Raw genomic sequence first — 21,730 nt, 5'->3', positions numbered from 1 at the left:
TAGCAGAAAGGCAGTAGTGGGGAAATACTCTGCCTGCCAACAGACCATGTAGTGTTACAGTCACTGTGGCAACACGGCAGTGCTGCCTGTCAGGGGTGCCCACTACGTGCCTTTTTCTTAACACAAAATAAAAAAAGCCCTGAAATGGGAAGGAAGAAGAGTTGCAAAGCTGATTAAGGCTGCTCAAGGTGGTCTGTGGGGAGTGGTTGGGTTTTCAGAGTGCAGATCCCCCTCATTTCATCCTTTGCTGCTTTTTGCCCCATGAGCTGCCCAGAAGTTCAGACAAGCCCCCCAGACCTTGACCTTATGTTGACACAGACTAAATTACTTTACTCTATTGCTTCTCCATCGTCTCCTGTGCTAATTACTGCTCTGCAAATCTACCCTCTGGTCTGATTTCTAAATCCATCCAGGAGCCTGAGCAGCTCTGAGGATCTGCTGTAAACATGACTTATCCAGCAGGCTGTAAAGCTGCTCTCGAGCTCTCCGAGGAGAATTAAGCCTTTGTGAAAGAGACTGTTGAGCAGCTGGTTTTATCAGTCTGTGTTGCAGATTAAAACATATTTCAATGTCTCTTCTATCAAATCAGGAAGAAAAAGAAAAATGTGCTCATTACCAGGTCCCCGGCTGCATGTTAATAGAGAACTAACTGACCAAACATCAGTCACTTGTGCTCCTTGAAGGAAAGGGCCATCTCCCATGTGCTGAGCATACAAGAGCACAACCTGTGTCTTTTCTCATGCTGACAGTGTTTTTTACATGTCTCCCACCGGAGGCAGGGGCTGCTCCGAGTTACAGCGTACTGAGCCCCGGCTGCCGTGCCAGGGACGTATCTGCTCCCACGCTCCTGGGACGTGGGGTGCGGCGCGGAGATTGCATTGCATTTAAAAAGGAAAGGTTTATGGCCTCTATGAGCCCAGCTGTTACACTGTGTATTCTGACTTTGCCCCCTGTAAACCTCCACTTGTGATGCCTTTTTTGGCAGAAAGCTCCAGAAGTCACCAGTTCAAGTTTTGAAGGCATTAATGCCATCTCGAAATTGGCTGGTGTGTGTTGGGGAGATGAAATCTTGTAGGTAGAAGAGCTTCTCAGCTCTGCAGAGGTCACAGGTGTTTGGGCATTTCAGTTGCTTGTGGTGACTCACCAGGTTTTTCTTGTAGGAGTGCTGAGAGGTTGAAGCATTGAAAGTGATTTTAGAAGAGTTGGAAACAGAAAGAGGTCGTGGTGCCTATGTGCTGCGCCTTTACTGTTACTGTGCAAACCAAAGTACAAGATTATAATGGCAGATAAGAGTCTCAGTTTAAGGCCTTCTTAGAAAGAAATACGAGATTTTGGACTTAAGTGGAAGCCAAATAGATTGCATCTTTCTTGCTTTCTAGTCACGGGGTTGATACATGACTTTACCTGCTTTTATTTTTTGCCAGTTTATCTTCTTGCTGTGTAAGATGAATTTCTTTTGTCTTGATTCAATTTCTACTTAGTTTTTTACCCTGTAAAACTAAACATCTCCCATTCATATGGGTACAGATGTCCTAGACATAAATCTTCCTGCTGTAACTGGTCCTGGAGCCCTTTTGCAATACAGTGTTGCAAAGCTCTCGTTAGGGCTTTTCCCATGTCACGGTGATACTGGACCCATTAAGCAGTAACCCTACTTTAACACTTGTGTGAATAGTAGTGCAATGCCTAATGAAAATGCAGTTTTTACTGGAATGAATGTGTGTATGTTAATGAAGCTATGTGCATACATGCTGGAGCTTACGGTACAAGTATTTTCCTTGCAAACCCCTGATGGATGTGTTGATAAGACTCTTGGTGAGTCTAATCCTGGATTAAAAACACATATCATACTAAACGTGGCCTTATAAATACCACCAGGGTGGGTATGAGATAAAAGTAACCCTTTCCATAGTACAGAACACTTGGTTTAAGAAGTGGAAGAATATTTAATAAAAGGCTTTGATCGAACTACCTGCTGTAGAACAAAAACGTTTCATTGCTCTCTGTGAAAGCTTGTCATTTGTTTTTTGTTAATTGTTAAGACTATATAACCCTAATGGACGGACCACGGCAGTGGAGTTTGAACCCAGGATCTCTGGATCAAAACCCATGACTAGATGTTGTCTGAGCTGAAGCACTTATCTGTTAGCTTGCAGCCAGTAACAGATTCCTAAGCCTTATGAAATGGTCAGGAAAAGGATGACCAAAGGCAATTTTTAAGCTAAATAAAACTTACAGTAAGTTTTTAAACTTAACCTGTGTGCCCTATGGTGCAGGCTTAGAACAGTAGGTGTTGTGTGTAGTTTGATTCTCAGTAAGCATATTTGGCCATGGTTGATGGAAAGAACATTTACCCTTCCCGCTAATTTACATTTGTGTTTTGGTAACCCTGTGGACTGGGAGCAGAAATCGGGGGCTGGTCCTGTGAGCACGAGTGCAACTCGAGTACCTCGTGCCTGCGCCTGGGGTTGGAGAACTCAAGTGCTGAAGGAAAGTGAAACAGTTTTAGAGGTTCAGAGGTCAGCAGGGTACATGCATGCTCTGGGAGTTTGCTGTTGCCATTGCTGACTCAGCTATGGGGAGGAGGGAAACATGTTTTTCCTTTTCAGAATTGCTTATGAAGCTGTTGGGGAGAAAGAAATTACTCTGGAGGAGGGGGAAGAGCCTTGGCTGTCAAGAATGCAGTTCAAGCTTGCAGATACTTTCCTGTATAACTTCTGAAGTCCAGGTGTGGCTGAATGACAATGAAGTTGTGTGTTACATATTACATGGGAAACTTTACTCAGCTGCTCCAGCAATTTCCTGATACCGTAACACCAGCTGAGAAATGGATCAGAAGGTGAAGGTGGATAGGTGTTCACACACCACGGCATTGAAGCCATTTCTGGAGATGAGACAGCCCCTTAAGAGTATATTTGCAGCAGCTACAACAGAAAATGAAGAAGAGAGTGTCCGATTTAGCTGGACAATAGCCTGAGCAAGTGAAATACGTGTATCTTGAGATCAGCGAGTAGGAGAGGTCAGGGTCTTGGTTGTAGCTCACTGAAAGTTTGCAGCTTGTATCCAGGCGCAAGCTGCAGACCTTCTCCCAGAGCTCTTGTTCTCAGTGCCTCCTCCGGAAACATCAGCCCCATTTCTTGGAGCATCTGGGATTTTCTACGAGACCTCTCCTTCAATCCAGCGCTGACCTGGACTGACCCTGCTTAGCTTGTGAGGCAAAACAAAACTGTAGCAAGGGGACTATGGCTCTAGTAAGCAGATCCTGAACAAAATTGAAGCCTGTTAAAGTGTCCAATTGAATTATTGCACTACAGGGGCATAGTGACTCATAGTGAAGCTAATCACCTGCTGCTTTATCTTAACTGCGAAGAATAGATTGCTAGTTAAACATTTAAAGGTCATAGTCATAGAAATTGTAATCGTGTTGCCTTTTTTTTTCCCCCTCTGGGTGTTATTGCTGAAGTTACTAGGGGAAATGAAGAAGATGCTCTTTGGAGATCCGTATTCTGAAGATGAGGCTCAGCATGCTTGTCTTGAAGGCTCACACTGTGGAAATGCATTCATTTATGAGAGAGGCCATGCTGAAAAAATGTTGCCTTAGCTTTGCCCAGATTTCCCCAAAACACTACCAGTAATGGCATTGGTCTTCAGTGGAGATCAAGTTCTCCTAAACTTTGAATCACAGATATTTGGGGGGTTCATTCTTGTTCATCACAGGGAATTCCAGGAATAAAACTGGAGCTCAGGACCCTGTTCCCACAGCCAGATGTGTTCAGTATTTTGGATTTAATACTGCTTTATTGTTCACTGGGTCAAGAGCATCTTATAGGAAACAGAGTTCTCCTAGTTCTGCCTAAAGAGACTGTAGACGTCTGGTTTTACTGTGTTGGCTGAGAAAAGACAGACTGTTTCCTTCTGCAGTTAACTTGTCCATGCAGGTGAGCAGGGGAACTGTGCCACTTGGACAAGACTATCATTCCTGTTCCTGTGGTCACCAAAGCAATTGTCGGGAAGGTTTTGTAGACAGAGGACTTGGCTCTTTGCCTGGCAGATTGTCCCATGCTCTCTGTTGTAAAAGAGCCTTCCAGGTTGACAAAGGTGATACGCTTTTCTTATCAAAATGCTGTGCTTGGTTTAAATAGCTCTTCTTGATGATTCGCTCTGCTTAGATCACGTCCAATTCACTGCCCTGAGTCACCAGGACAGGTGGTGTCTGTCTTGGCGGCTCTTCTGGAGAAGTGTTTGGATGGTGATGGAGGAAAACTTGCAGAGAAAGTAACAGAAACCAGGGCTAAAGCTTCTAAACCTCTAGCTCCCTTAAAAAGTCAGTGATGAGCAGTGAATATCAGCAGTGATATCAGCAGTGTGTTACCACGCCAGTTTAAATATAGATTTTGAGGGAAGTTTGTAATATTTTCTGCATGTGGATGTTTTATGGCAGGAAGCGTATCCTGCTATAAATGAATTGGCGTGTTTGAGTGGCTGGGTTAAAGACTGTGTGTGACTTAAGCCTGGAAGTTTTTCCTTTCGGAAGTGTTAGCTGTACTAAATTGATAGAACACTAGCATGTTTTGAGCTTGACTGTTTCCTTACTTTTGGGATGGGTCAGAGAGAGCACAGTGCCAGAACAACGTGTTTCCTGTCAGCTGCCAAGTTCGCCTATCTTGGTGGCCAACAAGCACATGAACCTGAGCAACACTTTTGTCTAGAGGAGAGGTGTGGGCTACAGACAGCTATTTTGTGATCTGAGGGAGGATGGACCTTGGTCTGACATCCGATGAGATGTTGGGAGATGCTCTGTGTTGATTTTTGTCCTTAAGCCCATCTTTCTGGTGTTCTCATCTCTGGTGGTTTTTACTATTTTTAGGAGAAATCCTTGGTTGCACTAGTGGCCTTTTCCAGGGCTACAGAACTGCTGTTGGGAGATGTTGATGCCAGTCACATAGAGACAGAAGGGGCCAAAACCTCTAAAGGAATAGGGTGGATAACAACATCCTGCTGCAGATCCAGAGATCCACATTTGTGCCTGGGTTTGCACTGTGCCTAAGGCTGACCCTGGTCAGCCTTGCTCCAAATGCACCACGTCACTTCGGCTGGAGAGCCAAAGGAAGCTGGCTGAGATCCTGAGCCCATCAAACACTTGTGCGCTGCTGGCTGCAGAAAGTAGGGTGCCTCGCCCACAAGGGCTGGTGGCTTGCCTAAATTTTGGATTGACCTTTGACCTCACCAACAGATGGCAGAATAAATTGACGGGGGATATATTTTTACATGAGCAGATTGCATGGGACTTTTACTTTTGGTCTCTGCCTGCTTGTCAGTGCATTTTTGCTTGGAGTGTGCCTTGGCAGAGAGGTGACTAAGGTAAGTGGTCATCCTGCCCCAAGTGATTGTATTCGTCCCCAGTTTGACTTCTCCAGGTTAGAGGTAGGTCAGTGTTTCACACTATTGCCTGGCAAAGCCCAGTAGCATCAAAGTTGTTTGAAATGTGTCCAGCACAACTCTGTTAACAAAACCTTAAAGGAAAGGTACATTTTTAGTAGCCAGCAGCTACGTTTGGAGCACCCTGTCCGTGTGACTCCCTGGAGGCTGCCCCGTGCAGGGGTCAGGCTGAAGGAAGGTGGTACCCTCTTGGAAAATATCTTTGCTAAAAAGATCTCTTAACCTTTTTTTGCAAGCTCATTTATTTTGATACTATTTTTACTTCCTTTTGCAAAAGGCAGTCAAACTTCAGAGGAAGCCATACCATACCACCTTCTGTATGCACTTTAGGTTTAAAGCGGAGTCTTCTCACGTTCGGTTCTTGGTAGAAAAGATGTCCCTGAGGATTCTCTCCCTCCTTCTGCCCATTGCAACTGCTGACTTGACTTGTAAGAGCTGCCTCTAGTAAGCGGAGACACACACACACTGGATGGGTAATTGCTCATGCCGATTTGTACCTATTTTGTCTTCAGTCACCTCCTTAAGTGCTTTAAAATAGCATTAGGTTTAATTTTGTTTTCATAGCAGGTAACTCGCCGTGTCTCTCTTTGGAGCTCAATACATTTTTTGATTATTTCACGCCTACATTTGCCCCTAGCTCACCTAAATTTTAGCAAACGTGGTGTAAAGCTTTGTTAGTAGATAAACCGGAGGTCCTTGAGTGTGATTCTGTTTTTATTAACGTTTACGATACATTAGTCTCCACAGATTTTTTACTGCTTCCCACCTCTGCTGCTGTAGTGTTTTGCCACATCTCACGGATAGGAAAATAACGCACGGCATAGAATGTATCCCACGTGTATTGCTGGTTTACCCTGGGTTGCCAACTGAGGTACCTTGTTCTTGTTTTATTGTAGTCTGAGCTGCAAGCCATGCCTTTCATGGCCTTTTGATCCTTTTGGGAATGGCTGATCAATGAGACTTACCACTTTCTTTGGAGAGATTTTTTTCTTAACCAGAGAAGTACTGCTTACATCAAGACACAATTATACTGTCCTTACTCCCGTACCAAAAACCAGTTCTTTGGGGGCTCTTTTTTTAATTGAATCATTTATTTTACCTACTTTAAACAAACTGTTACAGAAATCTAGGCTAAAGCCTATTGCAAACGGTTGTATCTGAAATGGATTGCAGCTGGACAGATTAAACATGGCAATTATTTCTGTTCGAGGCATGCCCTTGAGTTCGCTCAGGATGAGTGACAGTGCTGCTGCCTTGGAAGACAAATTCAGAGATAATCGGCGCCCGTGCGAGTGCTGCATTGCAGTTACTGTCAGCTTACGTCACGGACAGATATTCCGGCAGCCAAAGGGCTCCTCGGGAGCCTGAGGAGAGCATGGCTTTAGTATCACGTAATGACAGATCTCATGGTCTGTGTTTTCTGTGCTTCCTACTGCATATCTTGTGCTTTCTGCACAGGGTAGCCTTTAGCAGCAGCTCTCTGTTCTACTTAATGCAGTGTAAAAAGCTGAGAGTGCTTATCCCTTTCCAGGGTTTTGGTTGGAGGGATTTTTAGCCTCATTTCTTAATATATATATTTAGAGACTTACACATATCATGTTGTGATTACAGCTTTTACACCATTTGAACCTGTCGGCTTTAATTAGCAGTTGACATTGCCGTATTTATGGATACATGGAAAAAGCACGGGCTAGCCGTAGTTTTCAGTGCAGGGTGTATTTTCTTCTGCTGGCAAGTAGTTCGTATCCATTTTTCCATAGATAAACTGGCTTGGCAACCTGCAGATGTTGCAAGCATTGGGTACTGATGCTTGAAATAGAAATGGGCTCTGAAGAGGATGTGGGGTGGGGGGAAATAAATCAGAAACTGGTGTTGCACTGGAAGTCTATTAAAGACTGGTGATACGTCACGCTTACCGGAGTGTAACTGCAGAAGTTGACCACGTTAAAAAATGAGCACATAAAAAATACATGTGTTTTAAAATCTTGTTTGTATCACATTATTAAGATTCATTTTCACTTCAGCATGTTGTGGTAACAAAGCTAGTTACTAGTCCAAGTGTTTGGCTGTTTAGTGTGGTTAAGTTGGTTGATGGGTATTTGTACAAGTGGGAGAAACAGACTGATTCTTTCTGGAGCAAGTTGTGTCTGGTCTGTAAATGATGTGAAAAGTGTGTGTGTGTTTTTCTTTTTATCTGCAACTTTAAATTTTCAAAAGTTTTGGCCTGCATTGACCCTGCAATGCCCAGGAGAATGTCAAGGAATGAGAACAGTATCGTGTTATTAAACTCCCGTGTGGTAGCTGCTCCTCAGGAACTGTCTGCAGATGCACTTTACTCTGAGGAAAACAATTTGAGGCACCTTTGCCCTCTTTCTAGAAGCTCCCCTTAAATAAAACCATAAATTAGTTCTCAGTGTAGACTTGAAATATAGGCAGGCGGATGCTGTTGAGCAGCTCACGTGGGGGTCACTCGTTGATGGGTGCAGGGTGAGAAGATGCTTTGTTCTCTACTGCGTTTGGTTTGCCGTGATCTCGACACAGCTGTTTTGGAGCCTGGTCTTGACACTGCCTGTGGACTAGGGTTAGGGTACACACCATTATTTTGCAAAACTCATCTTGTGAACGAGTGCCTTAGAGCGTTACTACCATTTGGGGGAAAGTGGTGAATTCAGTAACTGCCTCTTTCCTGCACACCTTTTCAGAGCAGCTGCAGCCTTATTCTGCAGACTGTATTTTTCACTGTCTTCCAAGATTTCTGCCTTTCACTCTAGGACAGAGCTGAACACGCTGGTGAGCAGCAGATGGATTTGAGTCAAGCTTACGCTTGGGGATTTGGGACTAGAGCCCAAGTCTTCTAGCTTCCAAAACCCAGGGGCTCTCCTTTTGGTTAGCAAAATAAAATCTCATCATCTCTGTTGGCCCTGTGTTCCGGGGCTGGTTTTGAGGCCACAAACTGGTTTTGAGGCCACATGGCAAGATGACTTTCTGTTGACTGATCCAAGGCTTTTCTTCTTCCCCAGCATGTCCAGCACAATGTTACAAATGTGGATTTCCTCAAATTCTCTGTAACTGTGTGCATGTTTGTGTGTGTGTAATTTCTGAGTGACCTGTCCCTCAAGTTGACCGTCTCTGGGAGAAGAGCTGGGTGAATCGATCGTTCCTGCTTCACGTGGCTGAGCAGAATGGAAGGAAGAGAAACCTTTTGTGTAACAATATCACTGTGAAATGTGGGAATATGGGTTACATGGTACTAAATCAAGGTGGTCTCTGGGGGGAGTAGTTAATAAATTCTAAATAGGAGGTGACCCTTTCTGAGCACTTTCCTCTAAACTTGTAATTTATATGCCAGTCCTATGCATTACAGTGCTTAAAGCCTAGGTCAGAAATCCTCCATCCAACTTTGACACTTCCTTTTGTCTTTAATAGATAAATTAATAGGTCACAGCCAACTGTGTATTGCAGGTGCAGGTTGATGAAGCGTGTTAGAAGAACAAGGGAGCATCAGGGCGTGTGAGGAGCTGTGAGGTTTAGATAGATTTCCTGCATTACCAGAAATGTCAAATGACCAGATGAATGTTTCTGTACTAAAATCAGCTTAACCGTAAAGTACTGTGAATTTGTTTTTTGAGAAACCCTAAGAAATGCAACAAAAGTAAACGTACATGGATGCATTTGAACAAGTTAGCGCTTGGGCTGGCCACTTTTTGTAGGTGAGCTTTAATTGGTTTTGTGTCATTTTGAAAATACCCCAGATACCATTTTTTCCCAGATTAGGTTGTAACAATGCTGTTTTGTGTGCATAAGGTGGATGTTTGAATTCCTTTGGCATCAAAGCTTTTACTTGGATAAAACCAGTAAACATTTTCCACTTGTATTTACTGTGTTATGTTGACAAAGCAGTGTCAGGGGAGCACAGTCTCCCAAGAGGTGCTTGGAAAACTGCAGGTTTGAACTGCTGGGACAATGGACTCTGGATTTTAGGTAAGGAAAGCAATTTTCACAGTGGTACTAGTCAGCAACTGGAAGAGGAGCCCAGGAATCTCTACCCGAAGGTGGGTCTTTACTCACTCAAAGGTGGACTAGACAGGCCCCCAGGAACCCCATCAAAGTTGGCCCTGCTTTTAGTGAGGAAGCAGACCACTTGTTCTCCCAAAGTCCCCTCTAGCCTGAGTTGTTTTGTGTCTCTCTTTTCCATGAGATGCTGAAAGGAAGGATGTTACACCAGTATTTGGAGGGGAACAGTACAGACACGTGGTCTTCCCTACAGTGGAAGGAGGGGCATCCCCTAAGAAGAGTAATAACGTAGTTTTGCATGCTGTTGCTACGAAAGCCTTAGCAGCACTCTGAATGTGGATGGCAGTGTTATTTAAAACTGCCCAGCCCCAGCTGGTTTGATGATTAAGGACTATAAGATGAGTAGAACTCGGCTAGAATGGTAATAGTACTCTGAAGGTTTGTCCTGTGTGGAGTGTAAGGTGCAGATCCCCTCCTGCTCCTCTCCTAGGGGCTGTTCAACGGGAGGAGGTACAAAAGGAGTTCTGTACTGTGGTGAGGGAACAGCTAAAATGATGAAGCAGCAGTGCTGTAAAGCAACCTCTGTGGGCACAGGATAGCTTCTGCTCCCCTTTCAAGGCTTAAATTTCAGGATTTGCAAAGCCCTGATTTTTAATTCATCTTTGTTTTCCTTCTGTCTTTTGGTTTCTAGTCTTTTTCATTGATTCAAATCCTGGTTTCCTGAAGCTTCTTGCAGTTGTTCTTACTAAGGGTGACTGAGTGATGTTTTAAAACTTAGCCTCCTTGCACAGGTCTTAGAAACCTGGCGTGCATTGTATGGGTGTGCGTCACAGTGGGCAAGTACAGCAGAATTACGTGCATCTGCTGTTCCAGTGGTCAGACATGTGCTCGCTACAGTCCAATGCAGCTTGTTTGGAAGGAGAAATCCAGTTGCTCTGTCCTCACAGAAAGTGATAAGCACGTCCTTGGTGTTTGCATGCCAGTCAGCACTGCTAAGTGTCTTGCTGTATGCCGTGTTTGTAGTGCTGTACACCTCTGCAGCTTCATTTGATCTTTTCTACAAGATGTGCTTTTTTCTTTTTGTGAATCAAAGAACTCTTGAAGCTTTTCTCCTGCTGCACTCTTCATGGTTTAAGCAGGCACACTTTAAATACAGCCTGACAGCATAGATTGTTTGGAAGGATTTGTGGGATAAACAGGAGTTTGCCTGCAGAGCATGTGAATCTGTGCGTTCAAAGCGGCCAAGGATCTGGGGAGCACGGTCCTGTGCTTGTAAGCTGTCTCACCTGATCTGCATGCAGCCCTGTTCATGTGTGAAGCTTGCTTCACTTGCTCCTTACAAGTAAACAAGAAAATGTCCGTACCTTTTGTAAATTCAAAAGTTTGAATCGAGAGTTTGCTGTGTCTTTCTGAGCACCTGTTTATTGAGTTTGTGGCCAAAAGCGCAAAGACCTCTTGGTTTCTCTGCTCGGACATGACTGTCCTCATTTCACTTGCTGTAACAGGTGGAATATTACTTTTTTTTAAAGCCAAGTTCAGTGTTGTGTATCAAATTCCTTGGTACTTAAGCAGCCAGCTGGTGTCAAACCCATGCGGTGACATTCTCCTTTGCTTTTGTGAAAATTCATTACATTGTAGTAAGACTGAGAAAACTGAAGTTGAAAATAAGTGGGATGCTGCCAGGAAAAAAAAAAGCGCATATCAGTGAGGACAAAACTGGTTAACTGTGTGAGAGCTGACCCGATGAACAGCACAACTGTCTTTATACATAGCATTGGGCGAAATGAGCTTTGGGGCAATCTGGGTAACTGTAAACACTAGTACCCTGGGTTCTTGTTGCCCTTCCATTATCTGCCACTCGATTCAAGAGGTGTGCGGGTTCTCCGTGTGTCTGCTGACGAGTCTCCTGAGTTTTAGAGGAGAAGCCTGCAAAGGAGGTGTGATTTTGATCTCCAGGCTCCTATCAGGCCAAGTTGAAATGAGTTTAAAGGCACACTAAATCACTGGGGATGAGGTTGAGCCATGGATATTTCAATACATATTTGAGACGATTTTCAATGGCCTTTGGAGCACGCAGAGCAGCTGCCTTGAGAAAGTACCAGAAAGAGGATTTATTGCCTTTTGTAGCATCGCCACCAGCATCCCCCCCATATATGCCAGCTGCAGTTAGAAATCATTTAACACTGAGCAAAAGCACGAGGTTGCCCCAGCGAGAGGGAACCATGTCCCTGAATACCTGGGGCAGGGGCAGAGCTTCCCCTTGTGCCCAGGGACTAAGATGCTGCGCTCAACGCTCAGGTGCGTGTTGAGTCTTTTGATGGGTTGATGATGCTGTATAACTAACTGAAGCATAATGCACTTTCTCTAAAATTTCTTGAACTGATAATTTCTTAAGGTAGTTTAAATGATTTTTACCTCCCTTTGTCCCTCTGTGATCTTTCCCTCCGTTCATTCAGGAAGCGTGCTCTGTTGGAAGAAGTTGACAGCATGTAAAAATAGCACTGCCTTATTCTGCAGATCTGCTTGCTGTGGGGTTTCAGTTAGATCTGCTGACTTGGATTTAAAAAAAAAGAAAAAAATCTTCTGCTTTTTGCACCTGCTTGTCCTGGTAGTGCTTGATTTTGTGCTTTGGAGGCAGCAGCCATTTGGTCGTAGCTAAAATCCTTGCTGGATTGGGATCAGCAGCACAGGTGGTTGGGAGACCTGAGTTAAGGAGCTTTTGACTTTTGGGGCCAGAGGTGTTTGCAGGGCAATAGCTGAACACAAAGAGGAGAGATACCTGTAGGCTTTTCACAGTCTCTGTGGAAGTGGCCAGTTCAAAATAAGCAGTGTGTGTTCTGCCGAGCGTGTGGTGGAATTGCACTTGGTGTTCCAGGCCATTTGCTGTAAGTGTATTATCCTTTCCCCTCATTGAATATTGCTGGCGTCTAATCGGATTACATCGCAGTTCATAGCTGTGTCCAGACAAAATAAAGAGCTGTACTTCAGAAGAACATAAGGATCTTGAGTTACTGCCTTCTTCACACATCGGGTTGACATTAAGTGTTTATTTAGAGCCACATTCATGAAGGTACGGAGATCAGTGGGTCTGGCTATCTAAATAGGTCTGAACCAGGTCTCCATCTTTTTGCCATCTGGAGCATGCAGTGGAGCGTGGTCCTCAGTGGAGCGAGTATCCCTGGCTGATGGAGCTGGCCTTTAGATACCCATCAGCTTGTGGCTCGGCTCTGGGATGCTGCATAGGTGAGGGGTTAATGTGAAATAGCATGCAGGCTTGGTCTTGTGTTCTTCAGGAATTCCCTTTTCATTATAAAGAGTCCTTTTTACTAGTGTGCTCTTTTTTTTGGAGAGTGAACTTGATGACTCACGTTGCCTGCCTTTCTTAAGCCGTTACTGGGTGTAGCATTTGGAGCAAAGCGGTTAGATCTGCACAGATTAAGACCATTAGGTTTACGTAGCTATTTGTAGAATGATTTTGGAAATATGTATGACTATAAATTTGAAAAGAAATGGGGAAAAGGTATGGACAGTATTAGTAGGCACTAATCAATGTCCACTATATCACGTGAGTACAAATGTTTAGCAGACCCTATGTGTTTTCAGTAATGAAATTATTTGTATTCCAAAGAATAAAATGTAAATAATGGCCCTTGGAAAACACAAATGTGGTATTTGCTCCTCTAAGCAAATCTGTTTCTAATGATACTTTATTTTTGTGGCATTAAAACCTTGATGCAGAACTCTGGGTTCATAAAAATAAGCAACAAGGACCTGCGAGGAGTGATGGATATTAATTCTTGAAAGAAGTCTCCAGAAGCAAAACGCTGCTGTTTGTGCTGTCAACACCATTTGTGAAAGGGAGAGGAGGAGGAACCAAGCCAGCTTGCACTCCTGACACAAACATGCTGAAACTTGAGGCTTTTGTTACTGTGAAACACTTCTGCCTGGACTTTTACTGCTCTCTAACAGGATATCATGGTTCAGTGATGCATTTTGTGTCTCTTACAAGTTTGTGAATGAGTGGCAGACTCTTCATTTCTCCAAAATTGAATCAATGCATCCTATGATAACTTAACGTTTTCCCAAAGCATTCTCAGCCACCTGTGTGTGTGACATCCTCTTTAAAAGCAGAGGGCCACAGGTGAGCTTTTCAGCATGCCCTGAAGGCTCACTAAACCCATACTGTCCAAAGATCATAGCAGGGCTGGTTCATGACCGTATTTAATATGTCAAATGGATTGTGTAGTGACCTCCGTGTGCATGGGTGAAATTCTGACCTCGCTTGTTTAAGGGCAACGCTCGTATTGACTCCCATGGGGCGAGGATTTTGCCCAAGTGCTCTGCTAGGGTAAGCAAAAATGCTGCTGAGCAGAAAAATAAGCTAGATCAGAAGAATTCGTAAGAGCTTTCTTGCATGTTCTTTAACATACTGACTGGAACATGGTCATAGTCTGTTTTAAGGACTTCCTGAAGTGGAAGTGGTTGCCAGGGCAGTCTGTGGGCCAGGGATGGCTCAGGTTTCCTGTTCCTTTTGCTTCTTTACTGTTTTAACTAGCTGCCACTGCCACTCTTCTTAACTCTTCTTCCTCCTTTAAAGTCAGTGCAAATGCAATTTGAGATCCTGCTAGTCCCATCTGTGAACAAATGCTAGTTTCTTCTGCAAAAGAGAAAATAAACCACCTACTGCTTTTCTTCTCAGGATTGTCTGGACTGCATGGGGCTCTAGCAAATGTGACAACTTTGTATCAGTCCTCTATAAATATGTTTTCCAGGTAATTTGCCCAAAAGGGCACTTGACTGAACATTGCAAGCAAGCTGTTCCTTTGCAATGGCAACTGCAGAGATGTGGTACATGACAATGGTCTGCCACAGTTGTTTTATTAAATTTGGTTAATGTAAAATCTTTAGGTGAGTTTGACCTTGAATCTGCATTTGTTGATCCGATCTTCTCTGAAAGATGTCTAAATTCAAACTTTTTTTTTTTTTAAGAGTTCAGTAAATGTTTTTTAGCTGTTTTTGAGTAGCAACTTCCAGAGACTTTGCCAAATGCGGCTCAGAAAGGCTTTTAGTAGCTGTAGGAATAAGGGTGTCCTGTTTTCTTTTCCTGGCTGGTAGATGCTGAACAACATCCCTCTGTTGTCTGCAGTTCTTGATGTGTTTTTCCACCTTACAAGCCTTACCTGGAGGCTGTTGACACTCTGAAACATAAAGGGCTACCATAGCTCCACTTTCAGGTTTCTGTCCCAGTGGTAATGCTTATAACCCCTGTGCTGGTCACTTTTAAGCAAAAGCCCCCTTTTTTTCCCTGTCTGCTGTAACACCCTGGCACTGATCCCATCATCCTTGAGTTTCACGGAGGCATCCACATAAACAGTTTTGCAAGATCAAGGTCCATGCCCCGTGTAATCAGTGATAGAAACTGCTTGCTCTTCTAACAGCGTGAGTTTGGATAAGGGTTGAGTAATGACCATTAACTTAAAATGTCCTACTGTTAGTCATCCTGTCATAGCCTCCATGTTCAGAGTTGTGTTTAATAATCTAGCCTCTGTTCTGCTCCTGCTTTAATCTTTGCTTGAAAACGGAAGCCTCTTCTGATAACTTTGAAATTATAGAAGTATTACACCCATTTTTTCATCATTCTCTCCCTTTTGGGAAAGAGGGAAGTAGCTGGCACATTTGGACTCTGCCCTTGAAGATAAAGATGAGCTCATTAATAAGTTGTAGCCTTAAAGGCACTTTGTGAAAGGCAGTCATCTTCTGAGCCTTCTGGGGTTGCTCAACAGCGAAGCGAGAGGAGGAAGATAAGAGGTTGATTGTAGTGGGTTGTTTGGAGTATACAGAGGCCGTGCAGTTGTACAGCTGCACATGTCATCAAATAATCATTTCCTTGATATATGATCATTATTAAATACAAACGTAATGAATCCTATAAAACAACTGAGTCTCCTACAGTCTCTCCCTGTTGTGTCTCTGCAATGTTGAATGACAAGCAAGCATCGAAAGAAAATCACTTATGCCGACTCATTGTAGTGTCATGGTCCACAGGCTTTCGTTTAATTATCTTACATGAAAAAGGTTTTTGGTCTTTTACAGGCTTAGGCAGGAATAGGGAGAAACAGGGAAGGTGAGAGCAAAAGCACATTTTGCCTTGCAGAGTTGCCTTTTACTTATGAGAAATAAGGCTGATGTTATCGCCCACTTTCTAATCAAATTTGACAGGAGCATTTTGTTAAGCCACTTTCTCTGAGTGGGAATTCTGATGAATACAGCTCTTGTCTCCAGTTTCGGAGTATTACTTTACACCATTCCCAAGCATTGTTTGCCTTAATGGATGAATTACTGTAGTATGTCAGAGAAGCAGATAATTCACAGCCTCATTTTATAAACTGAGAGCCCAAGGCACGGTAGTTTAACTTGCATAGCTGCAAAGCAGTGAATGGAGCCCAGGTCACCCACCCAACCTGCTCTTGGTTTGATGATGTTTGCTCATGTGGCCCCAGTATTTCTCTACAGGAAATTATAGCTACTGGAGAATGTTATGACTTTTTGCCAGTGACCTGCTTGTAAGTGAAGTGGAGACGGGCAGTGCTTTTGGCATACTCCTGATGCATTTCTGTTTCAGATGCTTTTTTTGCCACCAAGTCTGTGTGTTGATAGCACTGAAAAAGGAGTTACCTCCACTTGGTCTTCTGCCTGCCTGGCTCATGGCTCTGTCCTTGAGTAACTGGGCAGTTGGTCACTTACGGAGCTGGTCTTTTTGAAAAGATAAACTGTAAATTAATTTGGAGGCTGAAGCAGGTTTTGTATGACTGTGGCGTAGCCCAGCACAATAAACTTCTTACCAGATTTTGAATACTGAGCTGCATAGCCAATACCAGGACTTGCACACACATTAATGTTGCTTATAAGGTTCATCTGTGTTTGCAGAGTATGCATGTTGGCCACCTGCTCCTTCTGTGAGTAAACTACTACATTGAACTACATCGAACATTGAACGATAATTTATATAAAGCATATGTTACTCTTGTTCACTAAGGCTATCTGGCTGAGATTGGGTAAAAGAAGCAAATCCAAACTACCGTCCCTTGTTATGTTTGGACATTTTCAAACCACTGCAGTGGTACAAAATGGTTCCCTTCTGCCAGTTTGTGTAGCCAGCTGATCCCAGCCCTTTGGAAACAGGAGCATCAGTGCAGTTCTGCTGGTGGGAACCAGCCCTTGCAGAAACCTGCTGGCAGTTGAGATAAACCCTTTGCACTGCACATGTTCCTGTGGAAGGCCTGCTGAATGCATTGGTAATGGCCGTGGTGCTCCAACTCAATAAATCAAGGGGTGGTGAGAGGCCTGTATTTAGTTTTATTTGCCTTCTCATGAAGCATTTTGATTCTTCACAGATAATATAGTTGGAAACAGGGAGGTAAAGCTCTTTTTAGCTCCAGTGCTGTTGGAGTACATTGAGGAGGAGTGGTGGGATTCAGGTGTGGGAGGAGATGGGCTGGTACTGTCCTTCCCAGTCTGGTGGCTGATTTTTAACATGGGATTGCTGAGGCACCCCCAAAATGCAAATTGTTTTGGCATATCCAAAGAGGTGATCCTTTCCAAAATCCTGCTGCTGCTGTTTTGGCATCCAGAAACTCTGCAAGAGGTGTATCTGTACCTCTGTGGGCTGTCTCATCTGGGTAGGTGTGTAGGGACACTTGGACGCGGTTCCTGCCTCTGCTGATGCAGTGAGTGCCAAAATTAAAAAGTCCCTTGTCTCTTGCAAAGGTTCTCTCTCCTACGCTTAATTAGATACCAGTAACATTCACTTTTAAATGGGAATTGGAAATGCATAGTGACTTTATTGTAGCAGCGTGCATTGAACGGAGACCGGTTCCCCTTTGCTGGGGCTGAAGCTGCTGGTGCACAACAGCTTTTCAGTGTGCGCCTGCCACCTGCCCCCCGCGGCACTTGGTGTGCCGTGTGTCCCTTAGCTGCCGGGTGCGTGGTGAGATGGCAGCGGGCTGCGAATGGGAAGGCTTTGAGGAATAAAACCAGCTTACTACTGTCTGTGTCCAATAGCGTTGTAAGCCTTGTGGTAAGAGGCTGGAGGGGAGGCACTCTTTAAATGGTCCTAGAGCAAAAGCAGCAGAGAGGGTGGCTGAAAAGACTGTATAGGGGGTGTGCGTGTGCTGCAAGCGTTACGTTGATACTTTGCAGTACTGTGGAAATTTCTTTTCCAAGGTAGTTAAACTTGGTTTATTCTGAATTCAGTTTATTGTAAACTCAGTTTATTTATCAGTAAACTCAGTTTATTGATTGTAGCGAGTTAAGACGATTTTGCAGAGGAACAGGAATCCTTTCTTCTTGTAGCCATTTGGAGTGATCATGTTCCCCAGCGCTTCATTTTTAGGCAGGTTGAATTTATAATTTAAGTGCTGTTTGGGAGGGATTTACGCTCTTTAGGGAGGGCTGAGCAGCACCTTTCTCAACAAATGATTGGCAAGAGCTGCTGCTTCAGGAGTTCAAATCACCTTGCTGACCATCACCAGGACTGTCGGACTCCCTGCACACCTTGGCATGGGACATTAAAATGGAGTCTCACCAGCCCTGACCTGCCCCCGCAGCCCTCCCCGGGTCCGCACTGACTGAGCTGGGGTGCTGACTCGGCCCTCCCAAGGTTTCCAGCAGTACTCCTCATTGCCCTTCCCGAGCAGGCTCCTAAACCCATCTTCTGCAACACCTTGTTTCCAGAAGCGGCATTAAAAACTTCTCAAACCTGTTTTTTTCCCTTTTCCTTTGCTTTGTCAGAGTAGTCTATTCACAGAATAAAATTAGGACCTCATACTTCCATGCTCTAGTAAACACTTATCGATAACATGAAGTTTCAAAAGGTGGGAAGAAGCAGTAACCCCCCCCGCATCCCCAGCCAGTTGGGCTTGGTGTTTTTTTTCCGTGGAATAACCTTTTTCCCCAGGCTTTGTTTATTTTGTTGTGTTTTGTTTTACACAAGCACGACTACCAATGTATAGACCTAACTTTGTATAGCTGTTTTGCTAACCTTGCCCATCCATCTGTACTATGTGTTGAGGGGATGTACTTATACTTTAGTTATTGGGGTTTCAGTTCGAATTTTGTTACCTTGCAATTTAGAATCATAAAATCATAGAATAGTTTAGCTTGGAAAAGACCTTTAAGATCATCCAGTCCAACCATTAACCTAACATTACCAGGTCCACACTAAACCAATTAAGGGTAGAGTAGACTAAACCATGTCCCAGAGTGCCACATCTACCCATTTTTTGAACGCTTCCAGGGATGGTGACTCCACCACCTCTCTGGGCAGCCTGTTCCAATGCTTGACCACCCTTTCAGTGAAGAAATTTTTCTTAATATCCAATCTAAACCTCCCCTGACGCAGCTTGAGCCCATTTCCTCTTGCCCTATCGCTAACTACATGGGAGAAGAGCCCAACACCCACCTCACTACAACCTCCTTTCAGGTAGTTGTAGAGAGCGATAAGGTCTCCCCTCAGCCTCCTCTTCTCCAGATTAAACAATCCCAGTTCCCTCAGCCGCTCCTCATAAGGCCTGTGCTCCAGACCCTTCACCAGCCTTGTTGCCCTTCTCTGGGCACGCTCCAGCACCTCAATGTCTTTCTTGTATTGAGGGGCCCAAAACTGGACACAGTATTCCAGGTGCGGCCTCACCAGCGCCGAGTACAGGGGCACAATCACCTCCCTGCTCCTGCTGGCCACACTATTCCTGACACAAGCCAGGATGCTGTTGGCCTTCTTGGCCACCTGGGCACACTGCTGGCTCATGTTCAGCTGGCTGTCGGCCAACACCCCCAGGTCCTTTTCTGCCAGGCCAAGACATACCAAGGTATCTCATACAGTTGGCTTCGGCCCATCGGTCCAGCCTGTCCAGGCTTATAAATACTTAATTTATTATTAATAGTAATTAATTTAGTATTAATAGTAACTGACCTTTGTTTCCTAGTCTTCAAAACACATGGTGCCTTATTTCCTAGTTATTGTTCTGAAATGACTCTTCCTTTTTTCATATAACAGGCTTAGGGAAGTAGTGTCACTTCACCATAGACAGTCCTTAACATTCCAGTATTTCCGTGAGTTTTCAACCTGAAAAGCCTGCCTTTTGCTTAAACTCGGTTGGGAACTGTGCCGGTGATGGCCGTGGAAGTGTTTGGTTCATTTCTCCATCTCTGCCGTTGGAGTTGTGCAGCCTTAAGCTCCGAGTTACTTTTATTTGGCAGTGGCTCCAAAGAAAGATGCCCATGTTTTGGGACAGAGATCCACTTTTCGTTGTGGACATTGTCCTCTTCCTCCAGTTGCCTTCTCTCCAGTACGCCTTTCCCCATGTTCTGTATTGCTTTTCAAGTTACCAGAGTCTGTCACAGCTTGTGCAAGTGCAGCATCGCCGGAAGAGATGGGTTCGGGTCCAGGCTGGAGTCCGTATGCTTTTCCCAGCTACCCGTATGCAGCAAGGCTACAACTCTTCAGTGTTACCAAATAATATTATTTCAAAAGCTTCTTATAAAAACATGAGTAATTGAGCAAGTGACAAAGGACTTTCTGTTTATCTTTTTGAACAATGGAAAATACCAAATAGCCACAATTTGTTCTAGTTATTTAGTGTCTTTGTTCCAGAGCCATTTCGTGGGCACAGGATTTAATTCTGCAAGAATGCAGGAAGATGGTGGCTTGTTTTCATGCTTAAAAAATAAATAAAATTATTAAAATTTTCAAGTTTCTTTACTAGGAAAATATTTTTTACTTGCGCAATACCATTTTTAAAGCCTAAGGAAGCTATTTTACTGTATATTACAAGTCTAAGGTTATTTTAATAATCAAATGAGACTTTTAAATAGATGCTGATATCTTTGCTGTTCCAGAGAATACTACACTTTGGAAAAGTTTTGTACAAAGGTTGATGTTTGTACCCTGAGAATAATAGATTTGGCTTGCAAATAGGAACTAACTGATTATCAAAACTAACACTAACCAAAACAACATTATATTGAAATTTAATAGGCTGATCAAAGTTGGTAATGGCTATTAAAGTGGGAAATGGAGGAATGTGTGCTTTTAAAAGGGAAAACTTTGGAGGAGGAACACTTGCAAAAAATTATTCTTGCTGTCACACAGTTGTCAGAAACTGAGATGAGGGTACAGAGCAAATAGTGCCACCTTCTGGAAATGTAATGAAAAATATATGCGTGCTCTGAGGTGGCAGGTACATGTGATACACTGATGGTATCTATCAGTGATGTATGAGGCAATATGTAGGATTAGTTACATATTCTGGAGGAGCAAAATCCTTTTGAGGCACTGGGTCTAAGCAATCTAGAGATGGGAAAATTGGATCAAATCCCCTAGGTTTAGTTCCAAAATGTGGAAATAAACTGTTTGTAGATGCCTACCTGCTTGCCAGCTTTGTTTCTTGGCTTTTGACATCTCAAACCCTTTTCTTTTAACTCTTCTGCCAAGGAGTTTGGCCTCATGGCACATAAAGGTGCTGGGAAGAACTGTGTTTTAATCGTGTTTAATTGTTCAGTTCTGGTCTCTGGATGAACAAGAATTAATCTCTTCCCAAGGTGGTAGATTTCCTTGAGGTCTGCCTGGTTAATAGCCTGGTTGATTCCACAGTTATTATGAATCTGTTTTACAGTTGCTCTGGAAGACTTGGCACCTGCCTTCTGGTTGACATGCCTACACCACAGGCAGGAATCTCATCAGGGGTCTCACCTTCCTCGTGTTTTGTTTTTCAGGTGGTACCAGAGAGATTGGGTCTGCTCTCACCAGGATGTGTATGAGGCACAGAAGTATAGAGTCCAAACTCCGGCAGTTCTCAAGGTGAGTGGCTCTGTACCTGGCCCAGAGTTTGAGGTTTGTCTTTCATTTGCTACTGGGAAACTCCTAAAGCTGCTCACCAGCATTGGCTTTCCATCTGATCTCTGACCCTGTCGCTGAGAACAGCAGTTGTTTTCTCCCCTGCAGCCCACTAAGTGTTGTGAACATGCAGGGTTTCACTGCATGTTCTGGGGACTGGGCTTGTCACCTCAGATCACTCCAAATGCTGCGAGTTCCCACTGTCGGTTCCTGTTGCTCGGTGCTGAGCACCGGCTGCTGATGTGACCACCCTGTCTTTGTTTCAGGACTTTAGGCTTTGTCATTAAGTTTTAAAGCAGGAGCAAATGTTTTGCTGCTTCCTCAGCTTACTGGAGAGCCCAAATAGCTTGTGGCCAAGTGAGAAACTTTTAGCAAACAAGTATGGAA

The 21,730-nt window shown here is 43.9% G+C and overlaps 1 protein-coding gene across 12 annotated transcripts in view; it reads left to right on the top strand.

Annotated features, from left to right (window-relative positions):
• MTSS1 (MTSS I-BAR domain containing 1) overlaps positions 1–21,730 on the top strand; it is a 127,085-nt gene that overhangs the window by 71,963 nt on the left and 33,392 nt on the right. For all 12 annotated transcript variants that reach the window (XM_075704560.1, XM_075704551.1, XM_075704556.1 and 9 more), the window contains exon 4: positions 21,223–21,307. In XM_075704560.1, the coding sequence (XP_075560675.1) occupies positions 21,223–21,307 (85 nt within the window). The remainder of the gene's footprint in view (positions 1–21,222; positions 21,308–21,730) is intronic.

This window comes from Pelecanus crispus, chromosome 2 (genome assembly GCF_030463565.1).
Source record: "Pelecanus crispus isolate bPelCri1 chromosome 2, bPelCri1.pri, whole genome shotgun sequence".
NCBI classification, from domain to species: domain Eukaryota; kingdom Metazoa; phylum Chordata; class Aves; order Pelecaniformes; family Pelecanidae; genus Pelecanus; species Pelecanus crispus.
Note: the sequence above shows the minus strand (reverse complement) of the source record. Positions and strands in the feature narration are given on the sequence as shown.